We start from the raw sequence: 14,245 nt of genomic DNA on the forward strand, positions 1-14,245 counted from the left end.
TAAACTAAGAAGACGTTTGCTCGAACAGGACTGTCATACACATCAGCAGTAGTGGGTCCTTGTCTGTGGGGACTTCTGCACGGTGTCCACGTTCCATCCTCAGCCATCCTCTTCTCGCCATTGTCTGTATAGCCATTGGTTGTCCGGCATCCACCCCCCACCCCGCTGCCCCCAGAGATTTAGTCTTGCTGCCCAGGAGGGGCAATGAGAGACTGGAGCTCTTGATGGGAGGCTCTACAGTTCCCAACCCTGGCAGCCTCCCACAGTGTCTCTACTTGTATGTCAAATGCATAGTTTCTGCAGAACAAGAAGGCTGCCATTCAGATCCTCTCCTCTGCTGTGTGTTCAGTAGTGACATTTAGGGTACAGCCGTTGACAGGCCGAGGAGGATAAAGTCAGCCATAGGTTGTAGGCAGCTCCAGAGAAATCTGGGATTGGCTGATGGTGTGGTGGCGTTGCTTGGTATCACAGATGGGCATGGGAGTAAACAGAGCTCAAGGGAAAAATAGATCCCCGGCCTTTACTTGTCACTTATATTTGTGCCTGCATCTTTGTTTCTAAAACTGAGAATTAGTGGAGTTTTCTTTGGTTACCCACCTGAAGTGGTTGGATGTGCCAGACTGGGCATTGGGAATGTCAGGTGCCAAGCATGTGATGTGATATGGGGGGGGGGGGGTGAGTTTGTGTGTGCGTGAAAGAGAGAGAGAGAGAGGGAGGGAAGAAGAGAGGTAGGGCACGTTAGCATGTTAAACATCTCAGTCAGGCCTGCAAATAACCTCAGAGGTGCAGTGCTCTACCAAAGGCTAGTGGCTTCCCAGCCTGTGTGTGATACAGTGGAAAGTATCCACTTTAAGTGTAGTTCTGTGAAGGGCTGTGTGGGCTGACAGGGGGAAAAGATGAAAGAGTCAGAGATGTGTTCAGGAGCTGAGGAGGGGAGATTACTGAAGGCTCTTTTTTTTTTTTTTTTTATGTTATGTTAGTCACCATACAATACATCACAAGTTTTCGATGCAGTGATCCACGATTCGTTGATTTCATACAACACCCAGTGCTCCACGCAGTACATGCCCTCCTTAGTACCCATCACCGGGCTAACCCATCCCCCCAGCACCCTCCCCTATAAAACCCTCAGTTTGTTTCTCAGAGTCCATAGCTGTTCCTCTGTAAGTCCTGGACCTGAGTTGGAAACATACATTCTGGGCATCCCGCTCTTGCACGCACTCTTTCTGGCAAGAGAAAACTGCAGACAGCTTCACATTAGCTCACCATAATTCTCTGCAGAGCCAGCTCACCAGGTAGTTGGAGCAATGATTACCTTCCAGGACAGCAGAGGCCACTGGATCAGCAATTCCTAGACACAGAGTGTTGGCTGGGGGTTACACCCATAAACCACTCTTGAAGATCGAGACCTGAAACATGATTCCTATAGGAGCCAGGTGTGCAGGGAAGAAGAACACTGAAGAGCCCACTCCCACTCTTTACTGGTAAAATCCAGACTCAGAGAAATGGCTCTTTGCTCAAAGAGCTAAGAAATAGCAGTGACATGTAAAGAGAGTCCCAAAGACAAAAGGATGAAATTACATTCAAGATGCAGAAGACAAGCCTCCATCAAAAAGTAGAAAAATAGAAGTAAATTTTAGAATGTGTTTGCTTTGTGATTATAAGAAGATTTAAGAAAATGAAGAATTTAGGAAGTCAAAAACAGGGGCTGAGCTATTGAGAACTCATCACATGAGAAAGGAAGTAGCTGACTCTAGGAGATGAAAGCCTACATTGGAAACAGTAAAGAACAGAATTGACACTGCAGAAAATTGAGTCAGTGATATGGAAGGTGCCATAAAAATGTTCTTACCATGTAGAAGCAAAAGACCAAGAGATTAAAACAATGACATAAAAGAAATATGATGGAAATAGAGTAGAGGAGAAATCGAAAATTCAAAGACTTCTTCCTGAGAAAGAGACAAGATTAAATTTGAAGATGCATTAATCGTGGACATAATAAGAGATACTTCCCTGAGCTGATAACGCAAAATGGAGAACTCATTGAAAAGTAAGCAAAAGTACTGAAAACAAAACAATACTGAAACACATCCTAGTAATTTTTTTTTTTTACTTTTAGAAACAAACATATCTTACAAAAATAAAAGTTGTCCTGGTCTTAGAATTCTTTGCAACACTAAATGACTTAAAGACAGTGGAATGACAACCATGATGTCATGAAGGCAAAGCTCAGGGACCAATGAAAAGGTCACTGATAGAGGAAAAATCCCAAAGACATTCTGAATGGTTAAAGGAATCACAAAAAGAGTTTGCTAGGTTTGGCAAGTGAAGATGCAGGATGTCCAGTTAAATTTGAATTTCAGACAAATAATGGATAACTTTTTAGTATGAGCATCCCCCAAATATTTCATGGGACATCCTCATACTACACAATTATTTGTTGTTTATCTAAAATTCAACTTTAGCTGGGCATTCTGTATTTGACTGGCAATCCTAGTCACTTCCTCTACCATCCACATACATTTCTATCAGTAGTCAGGGTGGCTGGGTTGTGGTCTGACGTCCAGGCTGATGGAGATGCTATTATACAGAGCTTAGGCATTGCCCAGGGTAGAAGGAAAAGATATAGTTGTGAATGGTGCTCACGTAGAGGTCAGGAAGGACTTGGTTATGCTTCAGTTAAAAAAAAAAGTCCCAAATCTTAGTGGCTTAGTACACCAAAAGTTTATTTCTCAATCACACAACATGTCCAAAGCATATTAAGGAGGGGACTATTGGCGGTGCTCTTCAGGGACCCAGGTGATGGAGGCTTTATGTGGTAATGTGCTCCCAAGATCACCACAGCAGTGGTAAGGGAAGGGGAAATGTGACCTCACTCTGTCCTGAAAGCTTCACCCTGGAAAGGACCCTCCCTCTGCTCACTGCTCAAAACAGGTCACGCTGCAAACCTACCCTTAAGGATGTCAGGGGACTGCAGCCCTGCTATGTACCCAGAAAGAAAAGCAGCTGATCAGTTGGTAAGCAGTGATAATCACACCTTTCTAATGGTGTGACCATCATACCTTTCTAAAGCAACATACTCAAAGATTCTGGAAAGGCAAATGACTCTGACCAAGAGAAGGTTTAAGATACAGAGGTTGTGGTAACATTACCTGGTAAGATAATGTCAGACTTGGGCTGTTGGATCTCACCCACCAAAATAAATTCTGAATTTCAAATAAGGAAACCATGAATATAATTAAATGACAGATAACACACCAACAAAATAATTTTGCCACAGATGAAATCCTTAATGTACAAGGAATGATAGAATTTGTAAGAAAGGCACATCTCAAAGGAAAGAGACAACTTACAGAACTATGATGGTGAATATATATGCAAAATGTTGCACTTTTCTAGGAATAAAAAATGAAAATCAAAGTAACAACATCAAATTGACAATGTTTAAAAATCTGTAATGCTCAATGTCAGTGAGAGAGATGAGATGGACATTGTATAAAATGAGATGAGAAGAGAAGTTGATACAACAGTTTAGGAAAAGAATGTAACCATCTATATCCAGAACATTAGAAACATTTGTAGCTTTTGATCCATAACTTCAGCCGCAATAATCAACTAAAGGAATCATTTTAAAAGTTGGTAAGGATGTATGCATAAAACAATGCCTTCTTTCACGTTATTTGTAGTAGCAAAAGAAAAGAAAAAAGGAAACAAAGACATAATAACAAGAGAAGAGGTGAATACCTTGTCGTTCATCCGTACAACAGGGTTCTATGCAGCCCTAAAATATCATTTTATTAGAGAATATTGAACGGCATGGGAAAATGCTCATAATAGGATATTAAGTAAGGTTAAGTGGAAAACACAACTGCACTTTTCTTATGCCACCAACTTGGTATAAATACCTGCCCGTTTAACTATCCAAAAACATACACTGAAAGGACACAAACCACAATGCTAACAGTTCAAATCCTTTTCTGCCACTTACTGACTGTGTGACTCTGGTCTCTCCATTTAAATTTTCTGTGCCTCAGCATTTTCATCTGTAAAATGGGGCTACAGAAGACCACCTGCCTCATAGGATTGTTGTAAAGATTAAGTTAGATCGTGTATGTATTTAGTTTGGCACCTAACCACTGCTGCTAGTGCAATAATTATTTGTTATCATTAAGAATGGTGATCACCGGGTGCCTGGGTGGCTCAGTTGGTTGGGCGACTGCCTTCGGCTCAGGTCATGATCCTGGAGTCCCGGGATTGAGTCCCGCATCGGGCTCCCTGCTCGGCAGGGAGTCTGCTTCTCCCTCTGACCCTCCTCCCTCTCATGCTTTCTGTCTCTCATTCTCTCTCTCACAAAAAAAAAAAAAAAAAAAAGAATGGTGATCACCTGGGGCGCCTGGGTGGCTCCGTCAGTTCAGCGTCCAACTCTTGATTTTGGCTCAGGTCATGATCTCAGAGCTGTGAGGTCGAGCCCTGCATCGAGTTCCGTGCTGGGTGTGGAATCTGCTTGAGGATACTCTCTCTCCCTCTCCCTCTGCCACTTGCCCCCCTGCTCTCTCTCTCTCTCTAAAAAAAAAAAAAAAGAAGAAGAAGAATAAATAAATAAAATAAAATAAAGGAGAAGAAGAAGGATGGTGATTACCAAGGTCCATTACAGGGAACTGCATGGACTTTAACAAGTAGTGAGTCCAACAGCCCAAGTCTGACATTATCTTACCAGGTAATGTTACCACAACCTCTGTATCTTAAACCTTCTCTTGGTCAGAGTCATTTGCCTTTCCAGAATCTTTGAGTATGTTGCTTTAGAAAGGTATGATGGTCACACCATTAGAAAGGTGTGATTATCACTGCTTACCAACTGATCAGCTGCAAATGCAGCAAATTTATCATTTGCCGAAAATGATAAATAAAATTTTCTCATGGGCAAGTGTGCTTAGGACCCGGTAGTCAATATGAGTAGGTAAGACTGTGTATTTGGGGGAGAAATAAGGAAGAAAGAGGGAGGGAGAGAGGAAGAAGAGGAGAAAAGAGAGAGAAAGAAAGATGGGGGGCAGCAAATGAAAGAAGGGACAATGATGCCCTACTACCATAGAATTAAAAGGGAGCTGTGGGGTCTAGGAGTTGCTGCTCGGTCCCAAGGCAAACCGCAGTCTGCAAACTTTGGAGAACACTGGCACAGAAATTGGAAATGGGAAGAGTCAAGCCATTTTTATCAATAATTATCATGACCTAGTTGGAAAAGCAAAAGCTTTGGGTCAGAATCCTGGCAATACTAGTTAACGAGTTCTTTGACATTGTTCAAGTCACTTAACCTCATCTGAAAGCAGGGCTAACAGTTGCTACCTTGTGAGGATGGAGTGGAATCACGTTTGTCAACCACCAGCCCCGGCTTCTGGCGCACAATACATGTCTCCGACATTTATTCCAGTTCTGCCACTGACTTGCTCTCTCTCCTGGAGCCAATCTCAGTGCTGGTAGGAGAATGCCTGGGGGGTTAAAGGCAGCCTTTCAAGGTGCTCCAGCAGGGAATGCAGATTGTCCGAGAAGCTCATACTCGTGAACAGCAACCCCCTCCCCCCACTTCCCTCCCATTCCTCCCCCATGTGTGGCCAGCAGGCTGGACCGTTCCGTAAACCGCCTCTGGATCAATTCATTGACCGCAAAACGGTGAGACAATGGGGCCACCAAGGGGCCTTGCTTTGCCCACTGGAGTATAGGTCAGCAGCAGATGCATTAAGAAATGGAAGCAATTTTCTTCCCACTGGAGGCTTCTATTAGGCATGATTGCCTGCATTTAGACCCTAAACTGTCCAGCACTGGATTAGGGCAGGATCACAGACAAAACCTGGAGAGGAACCTGGCCCTGGAGCTGAAACTAGGGCCAAGAGGCTCTGAACATTTTTAACTACTTCTTTGCACTTTACCTCAGACTTTTCCTAGCCTGTCAGCACCACCACACTCGTCTGTGGCTTCCTCTTGTGAAAACACGCCCTGCCCACGGGAGACCAGCAGCGCTCTGTCTGCGTCTAGGTCTCTGCTGTCCACCCCCTCTCCTCTGGGCCAGCTGCTGTGGCCCTGATGAGGCCTCCCATCCCCCATTCATTTGCCCATCCACTTTTTTTTTTTTAGATTTTATTTATTTGAGAGAGAGAGCACACGCGCATGAGCAAGGGGAGCCCAACGTGGGACTTGATCCCAGGGATCATGACCTGAGCCGAAGGCAGACGCTTAACTGACTGAGCCACCCAGGCGCCTTGCCCATACACTTTTAATAGCTGTTCTCACGACACTTGGGGCTAGACCCCAGAGACTCAGAGCTGACAGTATATAGCCCTGATCTCCAGCAGCTTACCTTCTAACTCAAGAAGGAAAAAAGGAGATTTCAACTCATGAAAAAAAAAATGAATGACTGCAAATAGAATTTGTATCGGATGAGCACTGGATTGTATGCTGAGCACTTCCTGGTGGGAAGGGGTTCTGTGAACTTTGGAGCTCGGGGAAAGGCTTCATGATGGTGGCTCTTGCGTGATGTGAATGATTTTGCCAACTACTGGGTGGAGGGGGGAGGCAATGTTGGGACAAAGCTCCTATAATAGTTTCAAAGAGTGGCTTGGAAACCACCTCCTCTCCCCCACCAAAGATAGATTAACCGCCTGCTCCTTTGCCCCCATTCCAAGTTTGCACACATGCCTATAACTGCTGTGCTCTAAGTACCTGTTACTAGGTCTCTCGCTCTCTCTCTCTGGATTCCTGTGGATTTTATCTTACTCATTACCTGTGCTTAATGCTTGGCATTTAGGAGGTATTCAGTAAGAGTTGACCTGAACTCAAATGAGCTTATTTGTGGATATTGGGTGGGGTGGGACAGACTGAGGATGGGGCATCCATCTACATACTGGGTGTCCATCCAGTGCCAGATGAATCCACTTGTCTCCATGCCCCGGCCCCTTGTTCATTCCTGTGAAACCTTGCTTCGCCCTTCTGTTTGATGACTGTCTTCTGTTGAAATGCATGCCTTTCTGCTCCCCAGGCAGAGCCTCTGTATGAACTGGTGACGGCCACGGACTTTGCCTACTCCAGCACAATAAGGCAGAACATGAAGCGGGCTCTGGAGGAGTTCCAGAAGGAAGTCAGCCCCTGCCACTGTGCTCCCTGTCAAGGGAATGGAGTCCCTGTCCTGAAAGGTACCGTTTCCAGGCAGTTGGCGTCCCTGTGGAAGACATCATCTGGAGGGGCTGGTGCTGGGGCCGGAACACGTCATCGAACCCACATACCCTCCAGGGTATCTCGAGAAGAGTTCTACGTCAATCCCTAGTCCTTTTCTGGAGGCCCCAAGGACTGTCATAAAGCCCTCTTCATTTTGTCAGAGGGGAAAAAAGAACCCCCTAGGCAATTGGAGCCTCTTAAACTGAGCTTCTCCACCCTGATCAGACATTAGAACTACCTGAGACCTTCAGAGCTACTGATGCTCGAGCCCCCACCTGGATTATGTGACTCTCAAGAAGGCCCCTCACCAGGACGGGTGAACCCTCTCCAGGTAGTTCTAATCTGCAGCCCGGCTGAGACTCATAACTGCTTAAGTCCCCACCTCCCTGGAGCACAATGAGGTGGGATTGGACAAAGGGCGCCCCCCCCCCCTCCAGTGCTCAGGTGCAACTCCTGGGCAAAGAGCATGATGTTCCTCCACGGCAAATCTCAGCCTGGGCTGCAGGGGAGAATCCTGGGCCTCACCCAGAACAATTAAAGTGAATCACTGGGATTGGCCTTTGAAAAAGCCTACCAGATGATTGCACTGTGGAGTCAGGGCTGAGAAGCTGATCTACAGCTGAATTCACTGGCACATGGGAGCCATGATTTCACTAGCTTATAAACTAGTGGGAGGGCTAGACCTGACCAAAGAGTTACACTGAAGCGTACCGAGCATTAGAACAAGTATCAGTCTATTTCCCAAGAAGTCAGAATGTAGGCAACTAGGTCATGCTACTCTGGCCGCCCGAATACCTAGGTTCCAGCAGCATAAAACCAGAGGAGCAGGCTGAGAATGTGCCGTCTGCAACAAGGGGTGGGAATGGACTTGGGAAACCTCTCTGGGCCGAATAAGAGGCCCTGGGCTCTGCACGTCCTGACCAGTACATGGTGAGAAGATTGGGGGATGGGGGATGGGGGGCGGTTGGAGGGAATGGCAGCAAGGATGGGCCACTTGAACTTGATTCCTAACTTTAAGGGCCATATCTGGGGTCACTGCAATGGGCAGAGCAAATCTGGGGTTGTCTGAGGCCTGGGATCTTACACTTTAGTGGTGATGACTGAGGAAAGGTCCAGTCCAGCAGGAAGCCAAAATAAGGTATCAGGAGCAATTGGGTACAGCAGATCCCCACCCAGGGAGGGAGCCACCTGGAGTTAGGGCAGAACCTATGTGGATAGAGCAGCTCAACAGAGGGGACACAGGAGAAACCCCATTCCCAACAGAGACTGAGGAGTATGTGTCTAGCTTCTTGGACAGGGTGGGTGGGAGCAAAGCAGAGATCAGTGAGAGCCCAAGGCTGGGAAGTTCTGCCATCAGAATGGGGGCACCTAAGTGGGGATGTGGTCAGCAAGAAGTGGGGTCAGCCCATCAGCTCAAGGTCTTGATCAAGGGTTGCTGAAATCCCCTTGCCTCTGTGTGAAATTTGGACCTGGGAACTGGAGCCCATCTGAGGATGTGCACTGGTGTGTAGGAGAATATGAAGCCAGAGACTGGGGTGTTCCTGGGCCCGCCTTAGAAAAGGGATTCTGTGTGATCCAGATGAGAGTAACTCTTGGGTGAGAAGTTACGGGTTAACATAAATAACTTCCAAAGGGTCAGAACTGGCCAAAGGTGGGATGAAACTTATGAGGACAGTGAGTTCCCCATTACTAGGAAGGCTGGACAATTAAATGCCCCAGGGTGAAACTGAGCACCAATGACCAGTGACCTCAGTGACCAGTAATGTAGCTTCTTAAAACTGGAAACTTACAAGGCTGGGTCAAATGTCAGCTCACGAGTAATTTTCCTCAGCAACACCGTGTGATTCCCCATGATGGCAATAAACACCCTTCATAAGCAGAAGGCCCTCAAGGAAGGAGTAGGTATTTTTGGCCCTGAACCTTCTTCTCTTAAACTGTTCAACTAAATGTTTCTCCTATTTTAATCTAATAGCAAAGTGTCACCACTTTGATGTGGAGGGCTGAACTCGGGGGTTCTGTTTCACATGGTATGATTCACACTCTCTCTGAATTTGTCTTTCCAGAATCACGCTGTGACTGCATCTGTCCTATTGGATTCCAGGGAACAGCCTGCGAGGTCACCCATGAGAAAAGTAAGGAGTCTTTGAGAGTTGGTCAGAAAAGGGAAATCTAGGGAATTCCAGAGGATAATTCAAAAGGGCAAGAAGAGCATTGGAGATGTTGAGTTGGGAGATGGGTACTACGAAATTTGAGGTCCATCCTGGCTCCTGATTTTATATTTCATTGTTTTCATACCTAAGAGTGTTTTGAGTCACAAGACTATTAGTGCATGGCATTTGCAAGTCGTTTCTTTGAATCATTCTGGAATTCTTACCTTCTTTTTTTTTTAACTGAGCTTTTATTCAGCCCTCAAAATCCAGCATAGATGCCCCTCTTTTGTAAAAAAAAAAAAAAAAAAAAAAAGTTCTAACCCTCCCCCCCTGAGTAAAATTAGTTAATTCCTCCTATGCGCTCCTATAGCACTTTGAACATATGCCTATTATAGCTCTTAGCATATTATATTTTGAATATTGTGTATGTCTGTCTCCCCTATGTGTATAAGCAGAGATCATGTTCCATTTATCTCTGTGTCCCTGTGGCCCAGCATAGTTGCTGCTCAGTGGTAGGGGCTGAATTAAGAAACAAAAGACTAGGCTATCATTAAGATCCTTTCCAGCTCTCAAATTCTTTGTCCAGTTTATTATCTGAGTTCTCAATATCCCCCACCCCTGACTCCTTCCCTTCCCTTTCTTTTCGTTTTGGTGATACCGCTAAAAAAGGAAAACAACACATCCAGTAAAAACAATGTACTACTACGTATCGGGCACCTTGCTGAGTGCTCAGACTCAGTGGGTTTGAGTTTCATCTCTATCATTCAGTAACTGTGACCTTAACAACTTACGTGACCTCTTGGTGCCTCAGTTCCCTCATCTGTAAAATGGAGATGAGGATATTAACTACCTCCTAGAGCTGTCTTGAGTTTCTCATGAAACATATATAAAGCCCTTAGAATAATGCCTAACACATTGTAAGAGCAAAATAAATGTTGGTTTGTTTTAAAGCAAAATGAACAGTGTTACTTTGTATTTTACAACATTAGATCCTTTGGTCCTCACCACAACATCACAAAGTAGGTACTATCAATATCTCCATTTTATTGATGAAGAAACTGAGATGCTGGGGGTCACTAATGAACTTGCCCAGTGGTTACAGAATAGGTGTAGGACCACAGGTTTGGGTCCAGTGTGTCTGCCACAGCCTTTGCTTTTGACTCCTGCCCGCACTGTTCTCCCCAGTGAAATGCTCAGGGTTGTTCTTACTCACCCATCCCACCCCCTGCCACATCGCCACCGGGCCCCCCACAGTGCTATACCTCCAGAGTGTAGTGCACAACCATAGGATTTTTCTCCTGGTTGGAGGAGACCCTGGACACCTCCTACTGGAGCCTTCTCATTTTATGAGTGGGCAGGCCCAGAGATACTAAGAAATGCATGTGGAATTATACTGTCCATCAGAGGCTCAGCCAGACACCTGATATATCATAGTGGATGGAATCAATTACTTGTCAATCTCATCAACGACCAAAAAATCCTCAAGGGAAAGGCAAGTGTCAGGGAGGGGAGAGTGCATTGTTCGTTACTATTTCATATAACACACGATGCTCACAGTAGATCACAGAGAGCTCCTAGGTTATACACCGACAAGAAGTAAACTACCCAGCATCCTGTAGCTGGGAAGTGACGAAGCTGAGAGCCAGTCATTCAACAGATGTTTACCAAAGGCCTCCTATGTGCCGGCTTATGTGCTAGGGTTCAGTGGTGAGCAAATCAGGTATAGATCCTGTCATCATGGGGACTGCTGTTTAGCAAGAAAGACCTATATCATTTGAATTTGTCCCATAAATACTTTTAAACTTTTAGTTGTAACTGCTATAAAATGCCCCCAAGAGCTTAAAATATGAAGAATTGGTGGGGAGTTAGAGGTCAGGGAGGTTTCCCTGCAGAAACAATACTTAAATGGGGATCTGAAGGGTGAAGGGGATTGACCAGATGAATAGAGGAGGAAAGTGTATTCTCGGCCAGGGAAACAGCATCTGCAAAGGCCCTGTGGTAGAAGGGAGCATGGCAAGTACAATGGTGTGCAAGAAGGACAGGTGACTAGAGGGAGGAGATGAGAGCAGACTCCCAAAGCGTTTTGGCTTATATGCCCCACCCCTCCATAGGGCACCAGGTGTAACAAGGGCTAATTAATGTCCGCTGACCTTCTTTCTTCTAGATGTCCCCATTGATGGGAGGTGGAGTTGCTGGTCAGACTGGTCTCCGTGTTCTGGAGGACATAAAACAAGACAAAGGCAGTGCAAAAATCCACCTCCTCAAAATGGAGGCAGTCCCTGCTTGGGCCCTGCTTCAGAAACACTTAATTGCTAAGGAAGAAGTGCTCCTAGTAGATACTGCTGTAGGCTACACACCGCAAGAGCTCTGAGCCCTTAGGAGCTAAGGCCCAGTTACCGCATACCAGCTCCCACCTGGGGCCAGCCCGAGGATAGAGGGCTGTGCCCTTCAGGGTGTTTGAAATAAAGATGTTATTTGCAAAATGCATATTGATTTGAATGAAGAGTGAGTTAAACATAAACTATGGGTTCCTTAAGGGCTTAAGAATCTTGGTAATGCTCACTTGGCTCATCTGTCTAGCTTTATTCCACTCACATGTACTCCTAGCCAGGAACTGTTACAAGTTGTTCACACTGACGTCCTACTGTCTAGCAGTGATTGGCACAGAGTAGGTGCCCAGTAGTGAATCAGTGCGTAGTTATTAAGTTGTTCCTCCCTTGAAGACTGCATGGTCTCATTCACTGACAATGACGGTGAATATGTATTGAATGATGACGATGCTCGCCACGGTGCTCAGTGTGTTAATTCATTCCAGCCTCATGATAGCCTTACAAGCTGTGTATCCAACAGCCGCGGGAGCTGGGACTTAGAGCAGTTAGGTGGCTTGTCCAGGGTTGTGCAGTTAGGAAGTGGCAGATCTGAGCTGCAGACCCGGGCACTTGGGCTCCAGGGGTTTAGACTCTTAACTGTCATGTTCCCTTCCTCTCGGTAAATGGGCTGACTGACAAGAATTTTTTATGAAATAAAATGTAGAAGAACGTGTGTGCATGTGTGCGTGTGTGTGTGTGCGTGTGTGTGTTTGGTGTTGACAGCCTCCACCCGTTGCATCCTGAGGAGAGTGGATCCTGGTTCCTCAGCTCCCTTTGATGCTGAGCAAAGGAAGGGTGAAGTTGTGCGTGTCCAAAGCAGGAGTTCTGGGGCAGAGCTGAATTACTGTGACATGAGTGGGTGCCCAGAGAAGGTCCTGAGCTGGAGAAAAGAGCAAGGGAAATGGAAGGAAGGAAGGAAGGAAGGAAGGAAGGAAGGAAGGAAGGAAGGAAGGAAGGAAGGAAGGAAGAGGAGGGAGGAAGGAAGGAAGAGGAGGGAGGAAGGAAGGAATGGAAGAGGAGGAGGGAGGGGGGAGGGAGGAAAGAATGGAAGGGGAGAAGGAAAGAGGAAGGGAGGAAGGAAGGGGGAAAGTAAGGAAGGAAAATGTTGTAGTGGCTGGAAGAGGAAACATATCAAGGAGAAGTTCAAGTTGGCGGCTCTGGGGCAGCGTGCAATGTGTACCTTCCCCTACCTCTGTACGTTCCTCTCCGCTCACTCGTGCTTTCATCCAAATCTTACCCGGGTGAGCGAGGTGCTTGAGGAGGGAGCATAAGAGGGCAGTTAGTTGATCTTTAGGTTACTAAAAACCAAAATATTTCGATTTTTTAGATTGCATCAAGTGATCATTCAGGCTTTACGGCTCTCATTCGTTCCATCACCTTGAAACAGTCCTTCGGATTTTGTTTGCTCTTGGACGCTCCCTGTCTGGTTGCAGAACTTCACGTGAATTTGTGGAAATCAAATTGGTGGGGGGAGAAAATGGTTGAAGGTGAACTGGTTAATCCTGTTCGTTTTCCACCAGTTTGTTCTCAGCCGCATCATCTGCTTCAGTTTGCCTCTGGGCTAGGTGCTGGGGCCTAAGACCTTCACACATCCATGACGCCATGGCGTGGGTCACCGCCACCCACCAGTGTGGCCCGCCCAGCCACCTGGAATGGAGTCAGTGGCACAACCCAGGGGAGGAGCCGATTCGGACGGCCGGGGGCGGTGGCAGCAAGCGGGCGGGCCGGCCTGGCCTCTCTCATCCCCGTGGCCCTCCCACTGAGCGGACGGGCCCGGGCCCTTGTTTGCCTTGATATTATTGCTTTGCCGTCTGCTGTTATTTCAACAGGCTAATCCAATAATGTTTTATCTCTTTCATTATACTGAAGCTGTATAATTCTCTTGAGTTATAATCTATCTTCTTTTAAGGTTCCCCAGAGACGGGAAAGAGTGGTTCTGTCTTTGGTTGATGGGAGGCTCCCAGGAAGCCCGCCCGAGCGCGTCGAAGCCGGCCCCGCCAAATTAAATTCCGAATCTCAATCACAGCCACTGCTTCTAATGGGGAATTTAAGTTGATTATGGAGATGACAGCCCAGGTTCACATTTATTGCATTTAGCAGAAATTGTTTATCCTATTAAATACTGTCTTGAAGGAGAAACAATTGAATTTCGGAGCACTGGTGAATACCCGGGTGACGCCCAGGTACCGCTAAACCGTGTAATAATTATATTCTTATTTGTGGGCTGAACTTCCCCTCGTGGCTCTTTTTGCAAACAAGTGCCTTTAGGAAGAGGCTGAAACATAGTGTAAGAATTAAACAAAATAAATGCAGGCTGTGTTTTTGGCACACCTCGGCGACGGTAGCTCAGGCTGGCGTACCTGGGAAGGAGCTGCGGTGTCCATGGGGCGCAGTCCAGGCAGTGTCGTTTGGCAGTGGTCCTGGAAGCTCGAGCACGCCACTAGATACCGGATGTGGGAGAGTTCTGCATCCAAGAGCATGGGTCTCTGAAATGCTGGGAGCTCCGCCGTGTGCTTGATGTGG

General features: G+C 46.4%; 1 protein-coding gene across 1 annotated transcript in view; it reads left to right on the forward strand.

Moving 5' to 3' along the window:
* The window catches only part of C8B (complement C8 beta chain), a 38,485-nt gene extending 26,523 nt beyond the window's left edge, over window positions 1-11,962 (forward strand). Inside the window, exons 11-13 of the mRNA XM_045895413.1 lie at window positions 7,028-7,181; window positions 9,267-9,335; window positions 11,518-11,962. Coding sequence (XP_045751369.1) covers window positions 7,028-7,181; window positions 9,267-9,335; window positions 11,518-11,669 — 375 coding nt within the window. The 3' untranslated portion in view covers window positions 11,670-11,962. The remainder of the gene's footprint in view (window positions 1-7,027; window positions 7,182-9,266; window positions 9,336-11,517) is intronic.
* The last annotated feature ends 2,283 nt before the right edge of the window (window positions 11,963-14,245 follow it).

The sequence above is a fragment of the Mirounga angustirostris genome, unplaced genomic scaffold, assembly GCF_029215605.1.
Source record: "Mirounga angustirostris isolate CCGP_5_RB_7025 unplaced genomic scaffold, mMirAng1.0.hap1 SCAF_4, whole genome shotgun sequence".
NCBI lineage: Eukaryota > Metazoa > Chordata > Mammalia > Carnivora > Phocidae > Mirounga > Mirounga angustirostris.